Genomic DNA, 21,865 nt, shown 5'->3' on the forward strand with positions numbered 1-21,865 from the left:
GGGGACAGCTCCAGAAGTAAGGGGTGCAGATTTCAGGAAGGATTCCTCCGCTTCCTCTGCCTGCTCCTGTCCCAGGCTGTGTCAACCAGATGTGGCCTGCCTTGGGGCTCTCTGCCGGTGCCATTGCAGGGACTCTTAACACAGTAAATGCCTGCCCAGCTGACAGCACACAGACCCTCCTTCTTGAGCTGCTTAATGAGAGACAACAAATTCCAGAGGCAAATCCCAGCGCTGGGTTCCCTGGACATCTGGTTCTGGCTTTGATGCACAGAGAGAAAAATGAGCAAGGCACTGAGCAAGGCCATTCACCATAATGTCTCTGCGTTGCCTTGGCCCAGCTGGCCGGCTGCCAGAGAAGCTGCTTCCACGTCCTCCGATGCTGAGGCTGGGAGGTCGGGGAGAGAAGGTGCTGGGGAGAGACGTGCTTCATAGACTAGGCTCCCAGCCAGTCTCCTCCCCGGGGCCACACAGGGTGCTCTGGGGGCCCTTTGGGGCCTAAGTTCTAGGAGCCGATGTACTCCTGAGATGATGTCCAGCCCTGCTCCACTCTTATTGCAGCAAGGGAAGCCCAAGCAGGTTTTCACTTGGACTAATAACTTACTGTATTCCAGCCACTTTGTCTTTGCCTTGGGATGAGGTGGGAGGCTGTTGGTTTAGAGCAGAGTGGTGACGTGAGCTGACTTATGCTGTGGCAGGATTCTTCTGGCTTCTGGTTGAGCATAGACAGAAGAGGCAAGGGTGGAAGAAAAGAGTCAAGTTAAGGAGCCCTTGCAGTAAGCCAGGCAAGAGAGGAGGTTGTCTTGGCCCAGGTGGCTTGCAGTAGAGGAGCTGAGAAGGGTTGCATTTCGGATGCCTTTTGAAGGATTTCCTGATGGACTGGATAAACAGTGGGAGAGAAAGCAGGCAATCAAGAATGTCTCAAGAGCGTCTGAAGGGTGAATTAGATCCTGTCCCTATTAGTAATAATAATGATAATAAATATTAATAGCTAACATTTTATAGCACTTATTAAGTGCCAGATGCTCTTCCCCGAAGGACTTTTGATTGTGAAATTGAAGGAGTTAGTGTCTACTGGGAATGGACCATATAAGAATAATTCAGTAGAATTTGGTGAGCAAATATCATCATCTCATCTCAAGGTGACTCTTTTATTCAGTGTCACCAGGTGTGATGGGGGCTGCCGTGGGCATGGGGTGAGCTGACTAGAGAAGAAATTCTAACTCGTCTTCCTCATCAATCCTCCTCAAGCTCATGTCTGTGTGCATGTACATGAGGTCTTTGGGGACTGTAGAAATACTGTCTCTAGGTCACTTCTATAGCTTCGTCCAGAGGTCCAAGCGTCAGACACTATTAAGGCCACTTGTCTATTGATGGATTGATTGCCTCTGTTTCCTACAGTAACTCTCACTTGAGGAAAGATCTGATAATTCACCAACCCCATCACCCTTCCCCTTTATTCACAGGACACACTGATAGGCCTTGTCCTTCAAACTATTTTCAGGGACACATCCCTTTAGCAGATAGCACTAGGAAAAGATTGTATGATCCCACTGCAAGGACGCTTTTGGTACTGTATGCTCTCACCCTTCTTAATAAGAAGCTATATTGGTACAATTACATTGACTGGAAGTACTATTAAAGTGATACTTATTATTTTGTATTTTCAGAGGGAAAAACAGCATAGAGGCAAGAGTTAGGAAGTTCAAGTCAGGTGACCTTACAATTGACTAGAAAGTCCTAACTTCCCATTGGTTATATGAGAACATTGAAGTAGGAAAGAGGGTTTTCAAGTATTTTTAAGCCATGGAAACCTTTGTGCCAGTACTTCCTTGCTTGAGAGTACAGTATATACAATATGAGGGAAAAAATGGAGTGGCTCTGACTGAAGCAGGAGAAATGGCTCAGAACAACCCACTTACCAAGCTCCTTTCCCTTAAAGGGTGATCCTGATCTCAGCTGGGCCAGATGTTCTTTTGGGCCTTCCCGGCTCTGAGGTTCTGCATTTCTGCCACGAGCATTTCCAGCTCAGCTTCTGAAGAGTTCACACTCTGAGCTCCCATTCTTCAGAGGTGTCCTTCCTTCACCTTCTTATAGTTCTGTGGCCTCAGAAGAACGTAAGCACATTCACCTCTTGCTTAGTTCGCCTCCACTGTTGGAGTAGAACTATGTATTACCTTATCATGCATGCTGGTACCAAAAGGGCACCAGGCAGACCTGGGTTCGAATCCTGCCTCTGCCACTCTGTTGCTTGGGGATAACCTTGGCTACAGTCGACTCACCTGTAAGTGGAAGTGATGGGCTCTGGCTCAGAGATGCCACGTGGGGAGAGGCATCCTGGTTCAGGTAGGTGCCTTCAGAGCTCCTGAACACACGTGGCCCCTCTCCTCCCCGGAGCACCGAGGCCAGGCCTGCCGCTCACCCAGCACCTTGGGTCTTGTCTTGCAGAGATGTCAGGCACGGCAGCGGACATCTCGCTGGTGCACTGGAGACAGCAGTGGCTGGAGAACGGCACCCTGTACTTCCACGTCTCCATGAGCAGCTCCGGGCAGCTGGCCCAGGCCACTGCCCCCACCCTCCAGGAGCCCTCGGAGATTGTAGAGGAGCAGATGCACGTCCTTCACATTTCTGTGATGGTGAGTGAGTGGGAACGCACTTGGGGCTTTGGGGGGTGGCTAAAGGGAAGGGTGAGTGGAGAGACCGCAGCAGGAGGCAGGGGATTGCCAGCAGGTGGAGGGAAGGAGCTGGCCAAGTGCCAGAGGTTAGAATGATAAACAGAAGGTCGGATGGATCCCGTGGTGTCACTTGGACTGATGCATACTCGTCCATCATCTGTCAGCTGTGACAAACTAATTGTGCTTCAGAGGAGAAAATAAAGGGTCTCCAGCTCCTTGGCCTTTTGGCCGACATCTCTGGGAATAGCTGTTTAACATCTGTCACGTGCTTGACCTGCTTTGCCGAGGGCTGAGGTTCAGCGCTCCACAACCGACCGTTCCGAGAATGACTGAACAAACAAAATTGGAATGGGGCTGCCCTTTCCCAAGTGCCCTTGATGTGCCAGGTGCTTTAACTCTCACAACACCCCCTGCAGCGTAGACCGTGCATGGTGGTCCCTGGAGCTGGACTGGGCAGAGCCGGAGCTGTCACACACCAAAGCCCCCTCCATTACCCTCACTTTATAGCTGTGAATACTGAGTCAGAGGGGTAGAGAAACTTACCCAAGGTCACATAGCTAGAAAGAGACGGAGCTGCTCTTGGGTATTTGAACCCATGTGTATCTGGCTACAAAAACTGAACTATGTCCTCTACACTCTCTCTCTCAATGCAAGAATTTTTTGACTATCCACCATGTGTGAAGCACTGCACCAGGCACATTCATGGACATGATTTCATTGCATTTTCACCAAGAAGTCAGGCATGTCACTTCCATGTTAGAGATGAAGTTATGGACACAGAGAGATCTGTTGTCTGTTGGCCCCAGGATCTGGAACACTCAGGCTGCTGCCTCCTCAGAAAAGGATGCTAGGACAGAAATCGCTGAATGGTAGTCTAAAGTGTATGTAGATTCACATTAATGATGTATTAGAAAAGCTGTAATTAATGGCTTTGCACAGTATATAGAAAAAAATGCAATGTGCAGAATGTACAGGGTCTAATTGGCTCAAGAAGAGATCAGATAATAGCTACAGCTGACATCACTCTAGTGCTTTTCACTCCTGAAGCCGTTCTTACGTTATTTTCCCCTTTTTACCTTTAGCACAGCTCTGCCAGATGCAAGAGGATAGGAAAAGTTATTCCCAACCTATGTGTGAGGAAGGTAGGGCTCAGAGAGGTAGAGTGATTGACCTAAGGCCACTCAGCAAAATAGGGCTATAACCCAGCCCTTCATTTTTTCCTTCCATTCAATAGTCAACAGTACTTACCAAGAGCCTGCAATGGAGCAGATCTTGCCTTTTGGTCTCTGTTCTCCCGGTTCCTCTTCAACCTGCACTGTGCATTAGACATTCTCATTAGGGCTGAGTAAGTGCTTGGAAGTTTTCTCTTTTTGGAAAAGCACACACATACCCCAGCCAGACAGCCACGTTAAATTTGGACCTAACGTATGCTCATCACGTGGGGGAACAAATCAAGGCCTTTGTGTTATTCACGGAATGAGTGTGATAGACTTTTCCCATTTTTATATTTAGCGAGTGATGCAGCCACATGCCAAGCCAAGTGGGTGCCTGCATGCTAAGTTTGGGTTGCAAGTTTGTAAGCACCCTCTCAGGGTACTTGCTGAGTTCCTCAAGGGGCCTGGGTCTGATGGGCGTGACGGCTCTTCTTTTAATGTCTGAGTGAGACTCGGTTTGAACTAATATTTATTAAGCATTTTCTGTTTGGCATGGCGTTTACTCACCTCCGTCCTTCCCATAACCCAGTGACCTAGACAGTATTAACTCAATGATCAGTGAGTCCTGCATGGGCTTTCTCTGCTTCCATGCCCAGTGTTAGTGTTGGTTAAATCAGACCCCTCCCCAAAGACTAAAGGCGTTTCTCACTTTTTTCTGCTCAGTGAGTTTAGCTTGGAAAGAAGAACTCACTAAGACCCAGATGTCGCTCCAGTTCCCTGTAATTCAGGATGTGGCTGGTGGAGTAGGTCACGTGGAGGTTGCCAGTCTCTAGACCCTCCCTGCCTGCAAGCTGGAGCGGCCCAAGGCTACCACCCTGTGGTCCCGCCCATTCTTTCCCCCTTCAGTGCTCCCAGATCTTCATCTTTCCTGTCCTCCCCTTACCCTCAGCAGACAGTCCTGTCCAGGAAGCATTGGTCCCCTTTGCATCCGTTGATGGCAGCCCAGCCTCTCAGAGGTGGGACATGCCTCAGAGAACCCTGCCCTCTACACAGAGGTAGGATGACATGGTTATAAGCATAGACACCTGAGCCCGAGTCCCTGGGTGTAAAGTTTCACTCTGCCACTTAGCACTCTGGGTGATGTTGGGCAAAGTATTTAACCCCTCTATGCCATGTTTTGTCATCTATAAAAATGTGGATTATACTAATACTTACTGTGTATCAGAGCACTTGTATCAGAGGAGCTTGGCATACAGGGGCATTAGCTTTTATTATTAGGCACACTTTTCTTATGGAGATGTGCTGATGTATTATACCCATTCATTTCATAGATGGATAAACTGAGGTCCAAATACAGACTAGGACTTGTCCAGGACCCCCAGCCAGACAGCAGGGCTTGGCCTGGAGGACAGACCTCTCCGTGGCTCAGACTCTGTCCTTGCCATTCTGGCCACAGATAATTCAGCAAGAACAAAAAGAGCGTTTGGTTCTCCCCACTCCCACCTTACCAATCTTTTTAATTTTTAAAACAAATCTTGAATCTTTTAGATTTTTAAATCCCAAACATTTAAAATGGCATTCATGGTGGCTGGGACCTGCCTTCCCATTTCACAGATGAAAAATCTGAGATTCAGTGAGTTTAACTGACTTGCCGAAGGCCGCGTGGCTAACAAGAAAGCACTTCTGGGCCCAGGCTTTTCCAAGATTCCAAACTCATGTCACGGGGCTACTGAGGACACCATGACTCTCCCTCTGTCAAACTTTGCGTTGTTACCATCCTCAGTGAAGATCTGAGATGGTTTGTGAGAAGACCAAATCATCCAGTCAGATCTCAAAGAAACCTGGAGGTCAGAGTCAATGTTTTCCATCCGCTTTCCTCAGCATAAATATCCTGCCCACCCATGCAGGGCAGCCAGTTCCAGCTCAGTCACTGGAATCTGCTACAATCCATGCCTACTGGAGTGGAACCAGCATGCCCTTTTGGGCTTGTTAAGCCCTGAGTTGAGCATCTACTTTATCCCAGAAGGTTGCATCATCTGACTATTAATATCCCAAGAGTCAGGCAACAAAGAGGTGCACTCGGTGAAACCCTGGGCAGAGGAAGAAAGTAGAGGGTCATTCATCTAGTCTGCAGCCCCAACTTCAGCTACTCTGAGCAGTCCCATGCCTGCCTCAGCCATGCGGGGGGCACAGTGGATGCAGAGAACAGAGCAGAGGTTCGGAAGGCATGGTCTTTCTTGCTTCCTGCTTCCTGATGGTTTTACTCTTGGGAGTTCCATCACCTCTTTGAGTCTCAGTTTATCTATGAAACAACTGATCTTACCAGTCTCACAGGGTTATTGAGAAGAGTGGAAGAAATATATAAATCGTACCTAATATCTAGTCTGGCACATTGTGGGTATACAATAAACGTGGCTATTACTACTACCGGTGCAGCAATTTTAAAGGACTCTAATGTAGGAGTAAGGAGACATTGGATTGAGTCTTCTTTTTGCTGCTATCTTGCTATCTGATCTAGAGAAATATTCACAATACCTGACATTTACTGAGTATTCACTACATTCCAGCTAGTGTTCCAAATTTTGTTTTACATGCATTATTAAATTTAAGCCTTACAACAGATATTAAGGTGGATACTATTGTTATGTTTATTTCATAGATGTGGAACCTGAGATGTTAATAATATCAATAGCTATTGGTGTGAGTTGGTCAAGGTTAAATGGTAAAACCAATATTTAGTTCTATAGAGGCAGACTCCAGATCCTCTGCCCTTAATCTGTAAAGCAGACCATCATTTCTCTTCTCCCTGAATTAGTTGCTGACTTAAATTATAAGATGTTATGGACAAATTAATACAAAGACTCCCACCTCAAGTGGAATCTATGGGTGTGTTAAGAGGGGTTATGACTTGGGAGTCAACTCCAATGTTAAACAGTATCTCTGTTGCTGGCTTTATGACCTTGGCCAAATCAACCTCATCATCCGTAAAATAGCAATAATATTTCCTAATTCTCAGATTATTTTCTAAGTACTGAATGAGGTCACACACGCATAATAAAAACAATGGCTACCCTCACTGAGGACTTTCTGTATGCCAGGCACAATCTAGGTGTGGTACATGCAGCATTCCACTTAATTGTTCTGGTTCCTCTATAAGACAGGTACTGCTCCTGTCCCTCATTTACAGATGAGGAACCTGGGAGTTAGTGAGATTTTATAACCTGCTGAAGTTCACATCACCAATGAGTACCAAAGCTGGGATTCCAACTCCAGTCTGCACAAATTAATAAGAATCTTTGCTCTTGGGCGTGATTCTGCATGGTGCAGTGCCTGAAATTCAGTAAGTGCTCACAAAGTGGTAGCTGTCATTAAAATGTTAGCTGTAGTGACAACAGTGACGAATATTGTTGCCACAATGTTTTGAGCAAAGGGATGAAAGGAAATGTTTGATTTGATGTGTGAGAAGAGAAGACCTTTGAGGACATCTTTCTTTCAAAGGGACCATCCCACAGAAAATGCCACAGATTTGTACTGGTGGGCCCCAGTGAGGAGGGCTTACAAAGGACCAAGCTTCCAAAGTGTTTGAGCTCTCCAGAAATGGAGGGGACTGAGTCAGAGGGTAGTGAGGTCCTTGTCTTTGAGGGTATGCAAGCAAAGGCTAGAAGCCGTATTTGTCAGAATTTTGAGAGGAATAATAGTTAAATTAGATGACTATTGTAGTTCCTTCAAACTTGAAGATCTATGATTCTATGGCATAATATATAGAAAAACACTTTGAGGATTATAAACTGCCCCATAAATCTAAGAAATTATTATTACCATTCTCAATCAGTAGCTTTGTTTAAAGGATCTGTGTGATATGGGGATAGTACATTTTAAAGCTTTCTGTGAAAAATGGCTTTAGATCATTTCCCCAGTCATTGCATTTATTCATTCACAGCATATCATGCATTCCTTAGTTTATTGATTTAATCACTCAGTCATGCAATGCTTTACTTGCCCACTAAACCCAACAATGAAAGTCCTATCTGGTAGAAAAAAAGAAAAAAAACAAAAGGCTCTAAAAAATCAACCACAGGGTCAGAACAAGCCAACTCTGTGGGATTTGTTCTTTAAAAGGGGTCTTACGTTTTAAGTTGTATTCATGAAAAACCAGTTTTCTGAGCAACTAGTTTTAGAAGGTTCTAGGTGAGACTTGAAATATTGTGTTTACTTTTGGGGATCATATGTTAAGATAAACAATAACTGAGTAGAAAATGTATGAGAAAATAAGACAGTGAAGAGTCTTAAAATAATAATGCTTATAAGCACTGTTATAATGCTTAGTTAGTGTTATAGCCATTGACAGATTGTTAACTCATTTAATCCTTCCGATAATCCTAAATCAATAGATGTCATTATTACTCCTGTTCTACTTTTGAGAACATGTAGGCATAGAGAATATAACTACCATGCAAGAACTGTGGACCTGGTAGCCCAAGGTTCGTAACTGACTTACCGGCCATGTGACTTGGGCATGTTCCTTCCCTCTGCTTCTTCCATTTCCTCATCTACAATGGAGTGAGGATGGAAATACCTGCCAAAGGATGCTGTTGTGAGGATCACCTAAGATGATACACATAAAGCGCAGATGCTAGAGCCTGACACAGAGTCAGGTCGTCATAAGTGTTAAGACTCTGCTATTTACAAGTATATGTTTCCTAGGGCTGTCATGACAATGTACCATAAACTGAGTGACTTAAACAACAGAAATTTACTGCCTCACCGTCCTGTAGACTAGAAATCTGAGATCAAGCTGTGGGCAGGCCAAGATGTGGATCTGTTCCAGACCTCTCCCCTAGCTTCTTATAGCACCTGGGCTTGTGGCAAGATAACTCTGTTCTTCCTGGCATTCTCCCTGTGTGGGTGTCTATCTCTGTGTCCAAATTTTTTCCTTTTTCTGGACCCTGGTTACATTGGATTGAGGCCCACCGTAATGACACCATCATAACTTGATTACCTCTCTATGTAAAGATCCAGTCTCCATGTAAGGTCACATTCTGAGGTACTGGGGATTTGGAGTCCAACATATCTTTTTGGTGGGGGCACAATTCAAGAAATAACAATAAGTGCTGTTGCTGTGTTATTTATAAGTGATATTAATGAAGGATGCCCAGGGCAACCAAGGTGGGAGAACCCAAAGCCTTTCAGAGTGAAGGCAGAGTAGAAGGGGAAACATCATGACTAAGAGGAATATTTTTAAAAAGATGACAGCAAAAATCCAGTGGTAGGAAAATCATGTGATACACATAGCACAAAAAACTCTGGCCTGGGACTCGGCTGTCCCTGCCCTGCCCCTCATGTGCTCTATGACCTTGAGCAGGTCACATTCCCTTCTTAGCCTTAGTATCCCCATCTGTAAGTTGAGATCCTCAAGCTTATAACTGTTGCCAAGACATGATGAAGTTTGGAAGTACAAATATCCCAAGTACATTTTTATATGTGTGCCATACCTCGTGAATCCCATTTACTTTTTTTTTTCCCCAGAAAGTGAAATTTTTAAAATCACAAATACATTTTTTTTAGTTTTAAAAAATGTAAATCATATGTACCTTGAAGCTTGGCCATGGCTTGCCTCAACAACAAGGATTAACTAAAAGCCCACAGGGTCTCTAGCTAGGCTAATGGGAAGATTAGGAGAATAAGCCATAGCTTCTGTCCTAAAGGAAATATGGCTTATCTCCCACAACATTTAGGGATGCAGCTTAGGGAAGTATTGATGGAATGAGCCTGAGGTGGTGTCAGGAGGCCTGGTTTCCAGTTAAAACTGTACCTCTTACCAGCTGCAGAGATTTGGACAAACCTTCACCTCTCTGAGCGTCTCGATTGGTCATCTGCCAAATGGAAATAAAATTAGAATCATAACATTGAACTGAGATAATGCACATGAAAGCATTTGGCTAGGTTTCCCCCCAAAGAAGTAGAACTATACTGTTTGGTTGGAAGGTTGGAGCTGAAAACACCTTAGACCTTGCAGAATCCAATTCTTGAGATGTCAGCCTTTGCTTGCTTTTTCTGTGAACAGATCACTCTGAACCTCAGTGACTGACCAAACAATGCTTTATTTCTCATGCACGTTACGTGTCAGCAGCTGCAGTCACGGTGGCCCAGATCTGCTTGTCTTCTCATGCTGGGACTGTGGCTGAAGGGGAGCCCCAGTCTGAGACGTTTGGTTTTCATGGCAATGAGCAAGACAGCAGGCAGAAATCTAGGATGGCTCTTAAGCCAAATGCTTAGACATGGGTTCTCTCACATTCTGTGGGCCAGAGCATATCGTGTGGCCAAGCCAGTGGTAGGGGTGTACGGTCCTATATGGAGAATGGGCATGTGAACAATTGCAGATAGCAATTAGATGAGACCACGCCTCATTTTACAGATGGAGAAAAATGAGGCCAGAAAATGGACGTTCTCCATCCCTACTCCATTCGTCTGGGCCGGCAATCAAGCCCAGCTGGAGAAGGCTGACAAAGGCATCCTGGATATGCATCTCAGGAAGGGGGCCTGGAGGCAGTTCCTTTGAGCCTTCTGGTCAAAAAGAAATGCAAGATGGGCATGTATATAAGAAAAAAAAATCTGCATAATGGGGGGGGCCAAAGAGATAGGAAAAACAGACATCCACCAGTATTTATTGAGCAACTGTTGTACACTAGATGTGTAGAAACTACCAGCGGCAGAGAGAAATAAAAGGAAACAGAAAAAGGGAGCCAAGGACAATGAGAGAGATGTAGAAAAATAAAGGGAAATTGGCAGGAACAGACAGAAAAGGATTTAGCAATAGAAGCAGAGGCGGGGAAAGAGGAAACAGAGAATAAAAGACATGGAGGAAACCACACAGAGACAAGTAAACAGGGAAAGAGAAACAGCAGAGTTGAGAGGGACCAGATAGATTGGGATCCCCAGAAAGAGCCTTGGAGGGTGGACTGACGGGGTGAAGGGTGGGATGCTAGGAGCGAGGAGGAGGCTGAAGTCCGGAAGATGGGGCAACATCCAGCAGAGACAGGGAGGGTCTGAGGTGGGGCTTTGGGACCAGCGGATCTGAGAAGAGGCCGCGGAGGTTGAGGTGGGTGAGGCTGCAGTGCCGAGTCCTGGAGGGTGGGGTGGGATCCAGAGACTGCAGAGAGGCAACACGGGGAGGGGCCAGATGGGTTGGCAGGAAAGTCAGGGAGAATGTCCTCTCCATGGCCACGCCCCACCTGCTTTCCTCCAGCCTCTTGTCCACATTTCATTTTCCTTCAAGAACCCAGGGCTTTCGTTTGGTGTTCTAGCAACAGGGAATGAACGAATGGGGTGTGTGTACAAGTGGGCTGCCATGTTCCCACTGTTTACTCCCCTTCCCACATGTTCTGAGTCTATCCGCAGTAAAGATCGAGGTGGGCTTCCTTTGGGTTCATTAGTGGGCTTCCACTTCCTGCTTCACTTAACTCCCCTTTGTCCCCTCTCCCCATTTTCAGGAGGCAGCTTGGTTTGGTGGAAGTGATGTGTGTTTGGAGACAGACAAGTGTGCATTCAAATCGTGCTCTTTCCCATATTGCTGTTTGACCTTAGATGTATTCCTGAACTTCTCTGATTCTTACTTTCTCCTGAATTTCCAGTGAGGCTGTGAATCTCTCATTCATGGGGCTCAGGGGAGAAATAAATGATAAAAGACACATGAAGTGTCTTAGAACAGTGCTCAGAGAAGATCCCTTTCTTTTCCTTTAGACTCCTAAAAATTCCTTTCTAATTCACTGTTGGGCTTGGCCTTGGAAAACATCCTTAGAGCTAAGTTGGTCAGGAGTTATTAAGAATATTGACTCTAAAATACTGATATAAATAATTGACTAAGAAATAAATGGGATAGAAGAGATAGCTCTTTCTTACAGTGGAATTCCAATTAATAAATGTAGAGGAAAGAGGGAACTAGAAAGTCACCATTAGACCGTCACCACTGTAATAATTACTACCAACAAGATCCACCCATGTATACTAAAATTCATGGGTGAAACTTCAAGAAGCAGCAGGATATTTGCAGTCTCAAAGAATTACACCACCACCCACCCCCTCGGATATGTATTACTTACAAAAAGAAAATGGTGACTTTACAGTGGAACAATCTGGCAGATACCACTTGCATTAACTTCCTAGGGCTGCTATAACAAATTACCAAACACTGAGGGGCTTCAGACAACAGAAATTGATGTTGATGCTTTTACAGTTTTGGAGACCAGAAGTCCAAAATCAAGGTGTCAGCAGGGCTGCATGCTCTCCGGGGCTCTAGGGGATAATCCATTCCTTGCCTCTTCTAGTTTATGGTGGCTCCATGCTTCCTTGGCTTGTGGCTACTTGACTCCAATTTCTGCTTTCATCTGCATCTCACCTTCTCCTCTGTGTCCTTCTGTGTCTCTCGTAAGGACATGTGTCTGTGGATCGAGGATCCACCTGGATAATTCAAGATGCTCTCCCCCTTGCAAGATCCCTAGCTTACTTACATCTGCAAAATAAGGTCATATTCACAGGTTCTGGGCACTGGGATATGGATATATCTTTTTGGGGGTCCACCGTTCAACCCACTACGTCACCTTAACCAAGCGATCCAAGTTAGCTTCACCAGGAATAAGACATATGGACAACCTGAATCTCCTGATAGGATGCACTGAGAAGAGCACAATGCCGTTTCTCTGGTTTTCTTGCCAAAAAAACGGTGTAACTTGAATCTAATCATGAGAAAACATTAGAGATAAACTCAAAGTGAGGGACATGCTACAGAATAGCTGACCAGCATTCTTCAAAGGTATTAAGATCATGAAAGACAGGGAAGACTGAGAAATTGTCACAAATAAGAGGAGACAAGGGAGACTCAAAAATTAAATGCCACGTAGGATCCTGGGTTAGACCCGGCCCCCACCTTCCCCACCCCCGAAAAAAAAAACGTTGGTGGAAAACCTAGTGAAATCCAAATAGGTCTGTAGTTTAGCTGATGGGATTGTATTGTTAACTTCCAGGTTTTGATTATTCTACAGTTGTCCCTCAGTATCCATGGGAGATTGGTTATAGGACCCCCACAGAGACAAAAATTCATGGATGCTCAAGTTCTTTAGATAAAATGATGTAGTGCAGTTGGTCCTCCGTATGCATGGGTTCTGCATATGTGGATTCAACTAACAGAGGATCGGTTGAACCCATGGATACAGAACCTGCAGATAAGGAGGACCAACTGTATTTTGTTATGAGAAATGTTACCTTTAGGGGGAACTGAGTGAAGACTATGCAAGAACTCTCTGTACTAACGTTGCAACTTCTGGTGAGTCTATAATTATTTCAATATAAAAGAGTTAAAAACAGAAAGACTATTGCTTTTGGAGCAGGACTGTTTGGGTTAGGTCCTGGACTCATGGCTGACCTCTCAGCGTGACATGGTTAAGTTACTCCCTCGTGCCTCAGTTTCCTCCACTGTAAAATGTGATAATAATAGTTTCTACCTCCTGGAATTAAAATGAGGTCACACATGTAAACTCTACACAAATGTTGTATCATCAATTTCATTAATATTGCTACTGTCATTGTTCCTCTTTCACCAATGATAAAACCAAGGCCTCGACAGTTAAAACTACTCTTTTCTAAGATCACACAGCCAGTGCCTGAGCCCAGAATTAAAGTTAAGTTTCTGATTCCAAGTGATCTCTGTCCTCTTTAGTATTTCTTCTCTTACAGGGGCAAGGATGGGTAAAGACCTTTTAGGGGCCCATCTTCATAATCATCTAGTTAATACTTGACTCTGTGTGTTGTTAATGCAGGTCTGCCCTTGGACTGTGGAAGGAGGTAGCGTATCTTCTTTAGAAGTAATGAGAGCAGACGTTTCTGAGGTTCCCCCCAAAAAACAAAAACAGCTACTTTAAAACTCCTCTAGTCCAACTCCTTCATTTTAGAGTGAAAACAAATACAGAAACTAAGCCTGTAGGTCTCAAAGAGTGACGTGGTCAATGTCATGTGGCAGATCAATGACAGAGCTGGCCTTCCCATCTAGATCTCATGACTGTGTGTGTGTGTGTGTGTGTGTGTGTGTGTGTGTGTGTGTGTCCGTCCCCCACTGCACCACACTTTCTAAACCTCCCCCAGCTGTGATCTGCACTCAGTAGATGGCCCTTCACTCTGTGCTGTGGGAGCCGTAAACATACAGGTTCAGCACAACGATACTTCACTTCATTGTGGTAATCATGCCGTCTGCAAATCTACCAATACAGTCAAACAATCACCCAGTTCAAACTTCTGCGGTTAATGTTCCCCAGCTCAAGAGTGTCTTTAATAGCAAAATCATACTTGTGTTTTCTTCCTTCCCTCTCTGTTTTTTTCCTAATCTCTCCCCGATGAGACATAACGTTAATTACAGCAGTTAACGGAAATTCTGTCTCCATTACTGCCTGCCACCTTCTCCATCTTGACTTCTGCCTCCAAAATTTCTCTCCTGAATGAAGGGAGGGGGGTTTATGCAGATGTGTGATTGTCTGTATTTACCTTTTCTCTGCCCACCTCCTTGGTGCTGAATTTTAAGTCAAGCAGGATCAATATTTTCACTGGGGGGGGGGGTGTGCGTGAGTGTGAATGTGTATGCATTGTTTGTGTGCGCCTGCTTTGTAATCTAGCTGTCATTTTGAGCTAATTGTGTTGTTTCCTCTTGTGTGGAAGGAAATCTTATCTGTTTTGGATTAAAATTCAATGAAGGTCATAGCGGCTGGAAAACTTACCAGACTGCTGCAATTAATGTTCATTTGGCTTTGATAAATTGGTACGTTCCCCTCAATAGGACTGGAGTGGATTTCAGAGGCAATAATTCTTCCATTAACTCAATGATTCTGCCTGTGATGGAGGACCTTGTCCTGCTTTTTGTTTGTCATCTGTCACTTGGAGGAGCTGGGCATATGTCGGAGATGATTTATCATGATTGCAGTGCCTGCTTAAATCAAAGCATTTAAAACCACAAATTATTTTTGCCCCCTGTAAATTGCTTGATTAAACAAACGTGAGGTTGGAATTAAGGTAGAAAGAAATTTTTGTGCCTCTGTTCCCACCCCTGGGTTTCCACAGTTATGGGGTTATTGCAAGTTCCTTTCAAGCTCAAGGTGAAAATGCATTTGTAGAGGAATAATACTGAGCACTTACTGTATGCCAGGGATTGTGCTGGGAGCTTTATGTGCATTATTTTACTTAATTCTTAAAATAATTCTGTAGAGTAGTTTGTCTTTATTACCTGGGAAGAGGTTGAAATCCATAGATGATAAGCATTTCATCCAATATAAGCAACATAAAATTGGAAACCAAGTGTCTTGATTCTAAAGCCCTTGCATTACCATTCTATGCATTAGGATTTTTTAAAAATTGCCTAGTATTATTAAGTCCTACTGTTTACTTCTGGTATTTCACTAGATGTGGAGCCAGATCTCTTTTCTGTACATAAGAATTACCTCAGGTGATTCTCAAGGGAGCACAGTGCAGTGCTCCGTGCCTTGTCTGTAGGAAGTGCTCTGTAACGGGCAGCTCTGAAGTCGTGCAAACCTTCCTTCTTATCTCCAATATCCTGTTTCCTGGACCTTAAATCAAGAAGAGCAACTCATACCTTAAAAAACTGTGTTGAATGAAATGAGATAACCCAGGTGGAATGCCAGGATAGTGCCTGGCACGTAAAAGGTGCTCAGTTCATGGTGACTGTGATTATGATTACCTGTAGTCTCCCAAACCCCATGCAGATTAGGGCGTCCTCACCTTGGGAATCTCTTAGACAAAGCGAAGACAAAGATGATGCTTTTCTGGCCTGTCCCACCCCAGGTTGCTAGTGGGAGGCCCCTGTATGGAGGAAGGCCAGCAGCCACGGGAGGTGACAGCTGGGGTCTCGGAGCCACCCTGGGGACCACCTCCTGCTCCTTGGAAGGTGAAGACATGGCTGGCCTGCCCAAGTGGTGCAAAGTGACAAATGAGGTTGTGAAGCAGCAGCAACATCTGTGTCATCATTTCTGCACCAGGAGGTCAACTGGCTTCATAAACCGTGTTGCTGCTGGAGCAGTCTTTGTTTAGGAATTAATTAGGAGAAGCGAAGAACGGCTGCCCATGCAGATTCCGGTCTCTGGAAGTTATAAAAAGCAGATGGATTTTAAGCAAATGCGGTTTTCACCCTTTAACATCAGGTGAAAGGGTACGTATTAGAGCAGGGGCACCCGGGAAACAGGCATTGAAAAGAACACCTGAGCCCTCTTCCTAATCCACTTCTGTGTGCCCACGTGCATGGCCCCATTCTTTTGGCTACTGCAGTTTGTGCATTCATACCACTTTGGTATTAATAATAGCAGAGTCTGCTGAGTCTTTTTATGTGCCAAGAACAGTGCTAGATGCTTTCCACATGCTTATCTAATCTCCATGAGAGTCCAGTGAGGAGGCTTTTCGTTACTGCCTTTTACTTGTGAGAAACCCGAGGCTAAGAGCAGCAAATTCTTTTCTTAGAAGTGATGGAGCTCCGGCTTGAACCCAGGCTTGTAGAAGTCCAAGCTCGATGCCTTTAGCTGCTGTGCTATAGTAGGACCTCCTCACCTTCTCCATGAAATGCTCTGAGTATCCATGTGTAACAGATATCCTAGTATCTGTTAAAAGCTGAGTGAGGAATTTTGAAGAGCAGATCTTGTAAAACACAGGGATTCTCATGTGAGGGCCAATGAGGACCATTTACACTTTCATGCATCAACTCTATTTGGATTTGGAAGTTAATTATCCTCAAAGAATGCATTTTACCCTAGCAATAATAATACTGTTAATGCTAACTAATATTTTACAGTGCTTTTGGCAGTTTCAAGACAATGTTCACAGCATCTACTATTGCATTTTATCTTCAAAAACCATCCTTGGGTATTTAGACATTGATATTGTAGCTATTATTATTATTATTAGCTTTGCTTGAAGCTTAGAAGGGTTCATCATGTCAAAAATCACACAGTGACTCCGTGGTAAAGCCAAATCTCCTTTTACCAAATATTTCAGCATCCCCTGGGGATAACTGGAAGGTTAAGGTTGCCCTGTGGAGGCAAATAGGGAAGAACTCGTGTTGGAGAAGCACATACAATTATGACATATTAGAGGCACAGGGAACCTTTAAATCTCTGCTTATAAGCATTTCATTTTTAAAAAGAAGTAAACCAATGCCCAGTGAAAGAAATTCACTTCTTCAAACTCACACAGTAAGTTAGTGTGACATTGATGATAAAAGATGGACACATTTGAGTTTAAACCCCAAACTTTCTATCCCCTCTACCTATGACTTTGGGCAAGTTAATTTATTTGAGCCTTAGTTTTCTCTTCTGTAAAATAGAGAAAAAGTACTACCAAACAGGATAAGGATTCAGTGAGATGATGTATGTGAAACGGGTGGTACAATGCATGTCCGCAGAGCACGTGCCCACTGAGTGAGAGTCTCTGGGATGGTCGATGAGGAGGAAAACACATGGGCTGGGGACCAGATAGGCCTGAGTGCAACTCTAAGATCCTCCATCATCAGCTCTGTGACCTTGGAATCACTCAAATCCTCTAAACCTCAGTTTTCTTCTAGAAAAATTAGAATGGTGGTTATACCTACACCATTTTGTTTGCTGTGTGTGTTAAAACTAATTTATGACAAAGATCAGCCCAGGGCTTTGCCCACAGTGAACTTGAACTCTCCTGGGTCCCAGTGTGTTCTGCTCTTCCCATCCCACGATTTTCTCTCTCAGCTCCATGCTCCTCAAGCAAACAAAGAAAGCCCATGGCTCCTTCCCTGAAGCACCACTGTTGATATTCTTCCTTTGGACACTGGAGCTGGGAAGCAGTTTTGGATTCCAGCCGTTTCTATAAAAATCTTCCCAAATTTGTGGAGTGATGTGTCCCCTCCATGCACAGAGCTAGAGGAAAAAGATAGCATTAAGTGTAATTAAATATGCACTCCTGCATTTGGGGAATGCATTGGGGGGGTTTGTCTTTAAAGTGTCCTTCTTTTTGCAAAGGCACCTGTTATGCTAATGGTGCTGCGTTAGTCTCTCAACTGGGGGCCTGGATGCTTTCTTAGCAGAGCGACTGTGTGTACATTACACCCCATGCTGCACTCCATGGTCTAGCATGTTTTGCTTTTTCTCAAATGTAAGCACCTTGGATTCTTAATTTGGCCTCCATAATGAAGCACATGGCCGGGAGAAGTGCTAAAGTGAGTCCCCCCATTGGAGAGAATGCCTGATGGGAAAAGACTAGAAGAGAAACAAACATTTGTTGGGCAATTGCCATGCACCAGGCGTTGTGCTGAATGTACGACCATTCTCTGCTATTTAATCTTACCACAGAGGTGCCAGGTAGGTATTTGTAGCGTTACTTTACAGATAAAGAAACAGAAACTCAGAGAGGCTACAATTTAGTATTTATAAAACTAATATTTCTTGAACAACCACCCACTGGATGTCAAGTACTGTGTCAGACCCCTGGGCTTGTGTGATCTGGTCTATAGGGTTTAGGACACGGGGAGGGGGAAGGGTAAACTGGGACAAAGTGAGAGAGTGGCATGGACATATATACACTACCAAATGTAAAGTAGATAGCTAGTGGGAAGCAGCCGCATAGCACAGGGAGATCAGCTCGGTGCTTTGTGACCACCTAGAGGGGTGGGATAGGGAGGGTGGGGGGGAAGGAGATGCAAGAGGGAGGGGATATGGGGATATATGTATATGTATAGCTGATTCACTTTGTTATACAGCAGAAACTAACACACCATTGTAAAGCAATTATACTCCAATAAAGATGTTAAAAAATAAATAAAATAAATAAATATAAAAAATATATATATAGGGTTTATTAACAGCACTAACCAGAGGCTGACTTGAGATTGAGGCCCCCAAGGACATTAAGCGACTTTTCTAGGGTCACACTCTAGGAATTGGCAGAGCTGGAATTCAAACCTAGATCTCCTGGAGTCCTGTTTAGATTCCTTTGAACCGGGAGGCCTGGAGCTTGTTCCTTCACTTCTTCTACTTTCATGGAGCATCTCATATGCACAAGGCACTGTGTTAAGCATGACACTGGGTTCTGAGATGAAGGTTTCATATCTTTGGGTAGGGGTGTTGAGTCAAGTATTCAAGGAAGACAGGGTAGTACCGTGTCATTGGCTAGATCAAAGACAGTGGGAAAACAGAGGAGGAAGAGGTAACTTCTAGCTGGAGGGATCAAGGGAAACTTTCTGGGGAAAGGGAAAATTCATCCAGGTCTTAAACTGTGGCATGGATTTGGACATCAGTCAGTAATTGACAACTTCTGCCTCTTTGTCAAGATCTCTCTGCAGTAGCTGATATTAGCAAGACTTTGGGGTCAGGGATGTGTTCCACACTCATCCTCTTTCCTGGAGGTTATTAGATTCTTAGCTTCCTATTCAGCACCGATTCACGTGGTATTGACCACTCTGTCCCAAGACAAGGGCAGGGGTCTGATCAACCTAGGTAAACAGACATGGCTCCTCCTATGAAAAACTCACAGACTAGAGAAGGAAGGGAGTGTTTAAATCCTTTTTAGTTAATTCAGGGAAGCCTTGGCAGGGGAAGGCGAACGTAAGTTTAGAAAAGAACCGTATCAGTGATCGATTCCAGTACTTTTCAACATTTTACACCAGAAACCTTCCATGTAAATGAAATGTCATGTAGATACCTAATATGTAACAGACAAAAATGGTTCTGTTTTGGCTGGAACTTTGGAAGAGTTCGTGGTGGGTGAGGGTGGACGGGACTTGTGTGGCATAGCCACGCCCCGCGAAGGCTGTGCCCTGTGAACATGGCTTGAATATGACTAAAGCACCCTCCACTCCCCATCGTGTAATAGATGGAGGGGCTGCCCTGAGAGGGGAACTTACTCAAGGCCGGAGTCAATGAGCAAGCCAGCACCAGGCGCAAGCTCTCTAGTATCCTACCCCAAGGCTTTCTACAACACCATTGAGAGAAGGGGTGGTTTTGGTTTTGGGGGTTTTTTTGGGGGGTGGTGATGGTGGTGGTGTTTTTTCACTTCTTATTTTGAAATAATTTTAGATTTACAGAAGCGTTGCAAAGAAAGCACAGATAATTCCCATATACCTTTAAGCCAGCTTCCCCTAATGTCAGCATCTTTCATGACCATGGTATATTTGTCAAAACTGAGAAATTAACATTGATGCCACATTGTTAACTAAAGATTTTATTTCCCCAGTTTTTCCACTGATGTCCTTGTTCTGTTCCAGGACCCAATCCCGGGTACCATATTACATTTAGTTGTTCTGTCTCCGGAGTCTCCTTCTCAGTCTTTCTTGCTTATCACCTTGACCTTTTTGAAGAGTATTGGGTCAGGTATTTTGCAGGATGTCCCTGCATTTGGGTCTGTCTGATGCTTTCTCATAATTAGACTGGGATTATAGACTTGGAGGAAGAACACCACAAAGACCAAGTGGCCTTCTCGTCACATCATATCATCAGATATGTGACATCAACAGGATTTATTACTTATGATCTTAACCTTGAGCACTTATGTGAGGGGGTGTCTGCCAGGTTTCTCCACTGTAAAGTTTATATCTTTCTCTTTCCATACTCAATTATTTGAAGCAAGTTTACAAAGTCCAGCACACACAAGGAGAGGGGGATTAAGGGCCACCTCCTGGAGAGAGAGGTGTCAAAGAATGTGTGGGTATTTGTTAAAACCACCGCCGGAATTAATAAATATTTGGGATAGATACTTTGAGACTCTACAGATATCCTGTATCTCCATGAGGTTTTTTCCCCCTAATTTTAGCATTCATCAGTGGATCTTGCCTGCAGTGATGTATTACTGCAGTGGAAAAAAGGAATTTTAAAGCAAAATGAAAACAAAAATATAAGGGGAAAAAAAGGAGACAAGAAAGGAAGAAGAAAAAGGGTGCACACTTATTAACGCCAGCCTCTTTCCTAGGTCGTGGACCTGGGTCAGGGCAGGTGTCGTAGAGAAAGGAGCTGCGGCATCCTCACCGGCTTTGCCGACCTCCTCTCAACGTGGAGTGTTCTAATTGGCGTCACCATGGCGCTGCCAGTAACCATCACACTCTGAGGCCGGGAGAGGCTCTTTTAACTGTTAGGAAAAGGTCAGCGTGGAGCAATATAATAGCACCTAACCTGCCTATTTTTTTCTCCAGATTTCATTTTAAAATACACCTGGTTGAGGAAGCAGGAACCTGGCAGACACCCCCTCACATAAGTGCTCAAGGTTAACATCATAAGTAATAAATCCTGTCGATGTCACACACCTGCTGATATGATGTGATGAGAAGGCCACTTGGTCTTTCTGGCATTCTTCCTCCAAGTCTGTAATCCCAGTCTAATTATGAGAAAGCATCAGACAGTTTCTGTGCTTCTACGTGTATGTGTGTGTTGTATGTGTGTTGTATGCGTGCTTCTTTTTTTCTCTGTATGTACGTTTACTACTGGGTCCCCTGGAATTTAGGGAGGAAGGGAATAACAGATCCTTCCTTTGCCCGTATCTTAGCTTTGAGCAGTCACTTAGAGCAGCTTGAATCCTTGGCGAGGTTCCATAAGATCTAGATGATAAAATACAGCTGACTCGAAGCTCAAGGATGGCGAAGCACAGGAATGTATATAAACTGCCCATGCCTGGCACATCTTGGGTGTATCTGGTGCGGGTCACTGAGTTAAGTATGTCAGATCATCTTGTTTAGCCCTTGGAGCAAATCTAATGGAAGAGGTGACCTTTGAGATGGTGCTTGAAGGGATGAGGGTGGCAGGAATTATTCCAAACAGAAAATAGCATGCAAGAGCTTAAGGATCTTAGGAAATTCCCTACCCATGAAAATACTGGGCGGCTTCCTACTCATTTTGCCTAGAATTATCTCTGATTCTGAGGAACTGTTGTGTAGGGGTGTGGCTGCTGGCGTCAGTAGAGTGATCAAGCACTTGAATGTTCTCTCTCTAACATCTTGGAATAGTAACACAGTATTAATGATTGTTTCTTAATTGATTAGTG

At 44.4% G+C, this 21,865-nt stretch overlaps 1 protein-coding gene across 2 annotated transcripts in view; it reads left to right on the forward strand.

The window, feature by feature from the left end:
• ASTN2 (astrotactin 2) overlaps positions 1 to 21,865 on the forward strand; it is an 897,588-nt gene that overhangs the window by 140,046 nt on the left and 735,677 nt on the right. For both annotated transcript variants that reach the window (XM_082470412.1, XM_082470411.1), the window contains exon 2: positions 2,446 to 2,633. In XM_082470412.1, the coding sequence (XP_082326538.1) occupies positions 2,446 to 2,633 (188 nt within the window). The remainder of the gene's footprint in view (positions 1 to 2,445; positions 2,634 to 21,865) is intronic.

Source organism: Balaenoptera physalus (genome assembly GCF_965194825.1).
Source record: "Balaenoptera physalus genome assembly, chromosome: 7".
Classification (NCBI taxonomy): domain Eukaryota; kingdom Metazoa; phylum Chordata; class Mammalia; order Artiodactyla; family Balaenopteridae; genus Balaenoptera; species Balaenoptera physalus.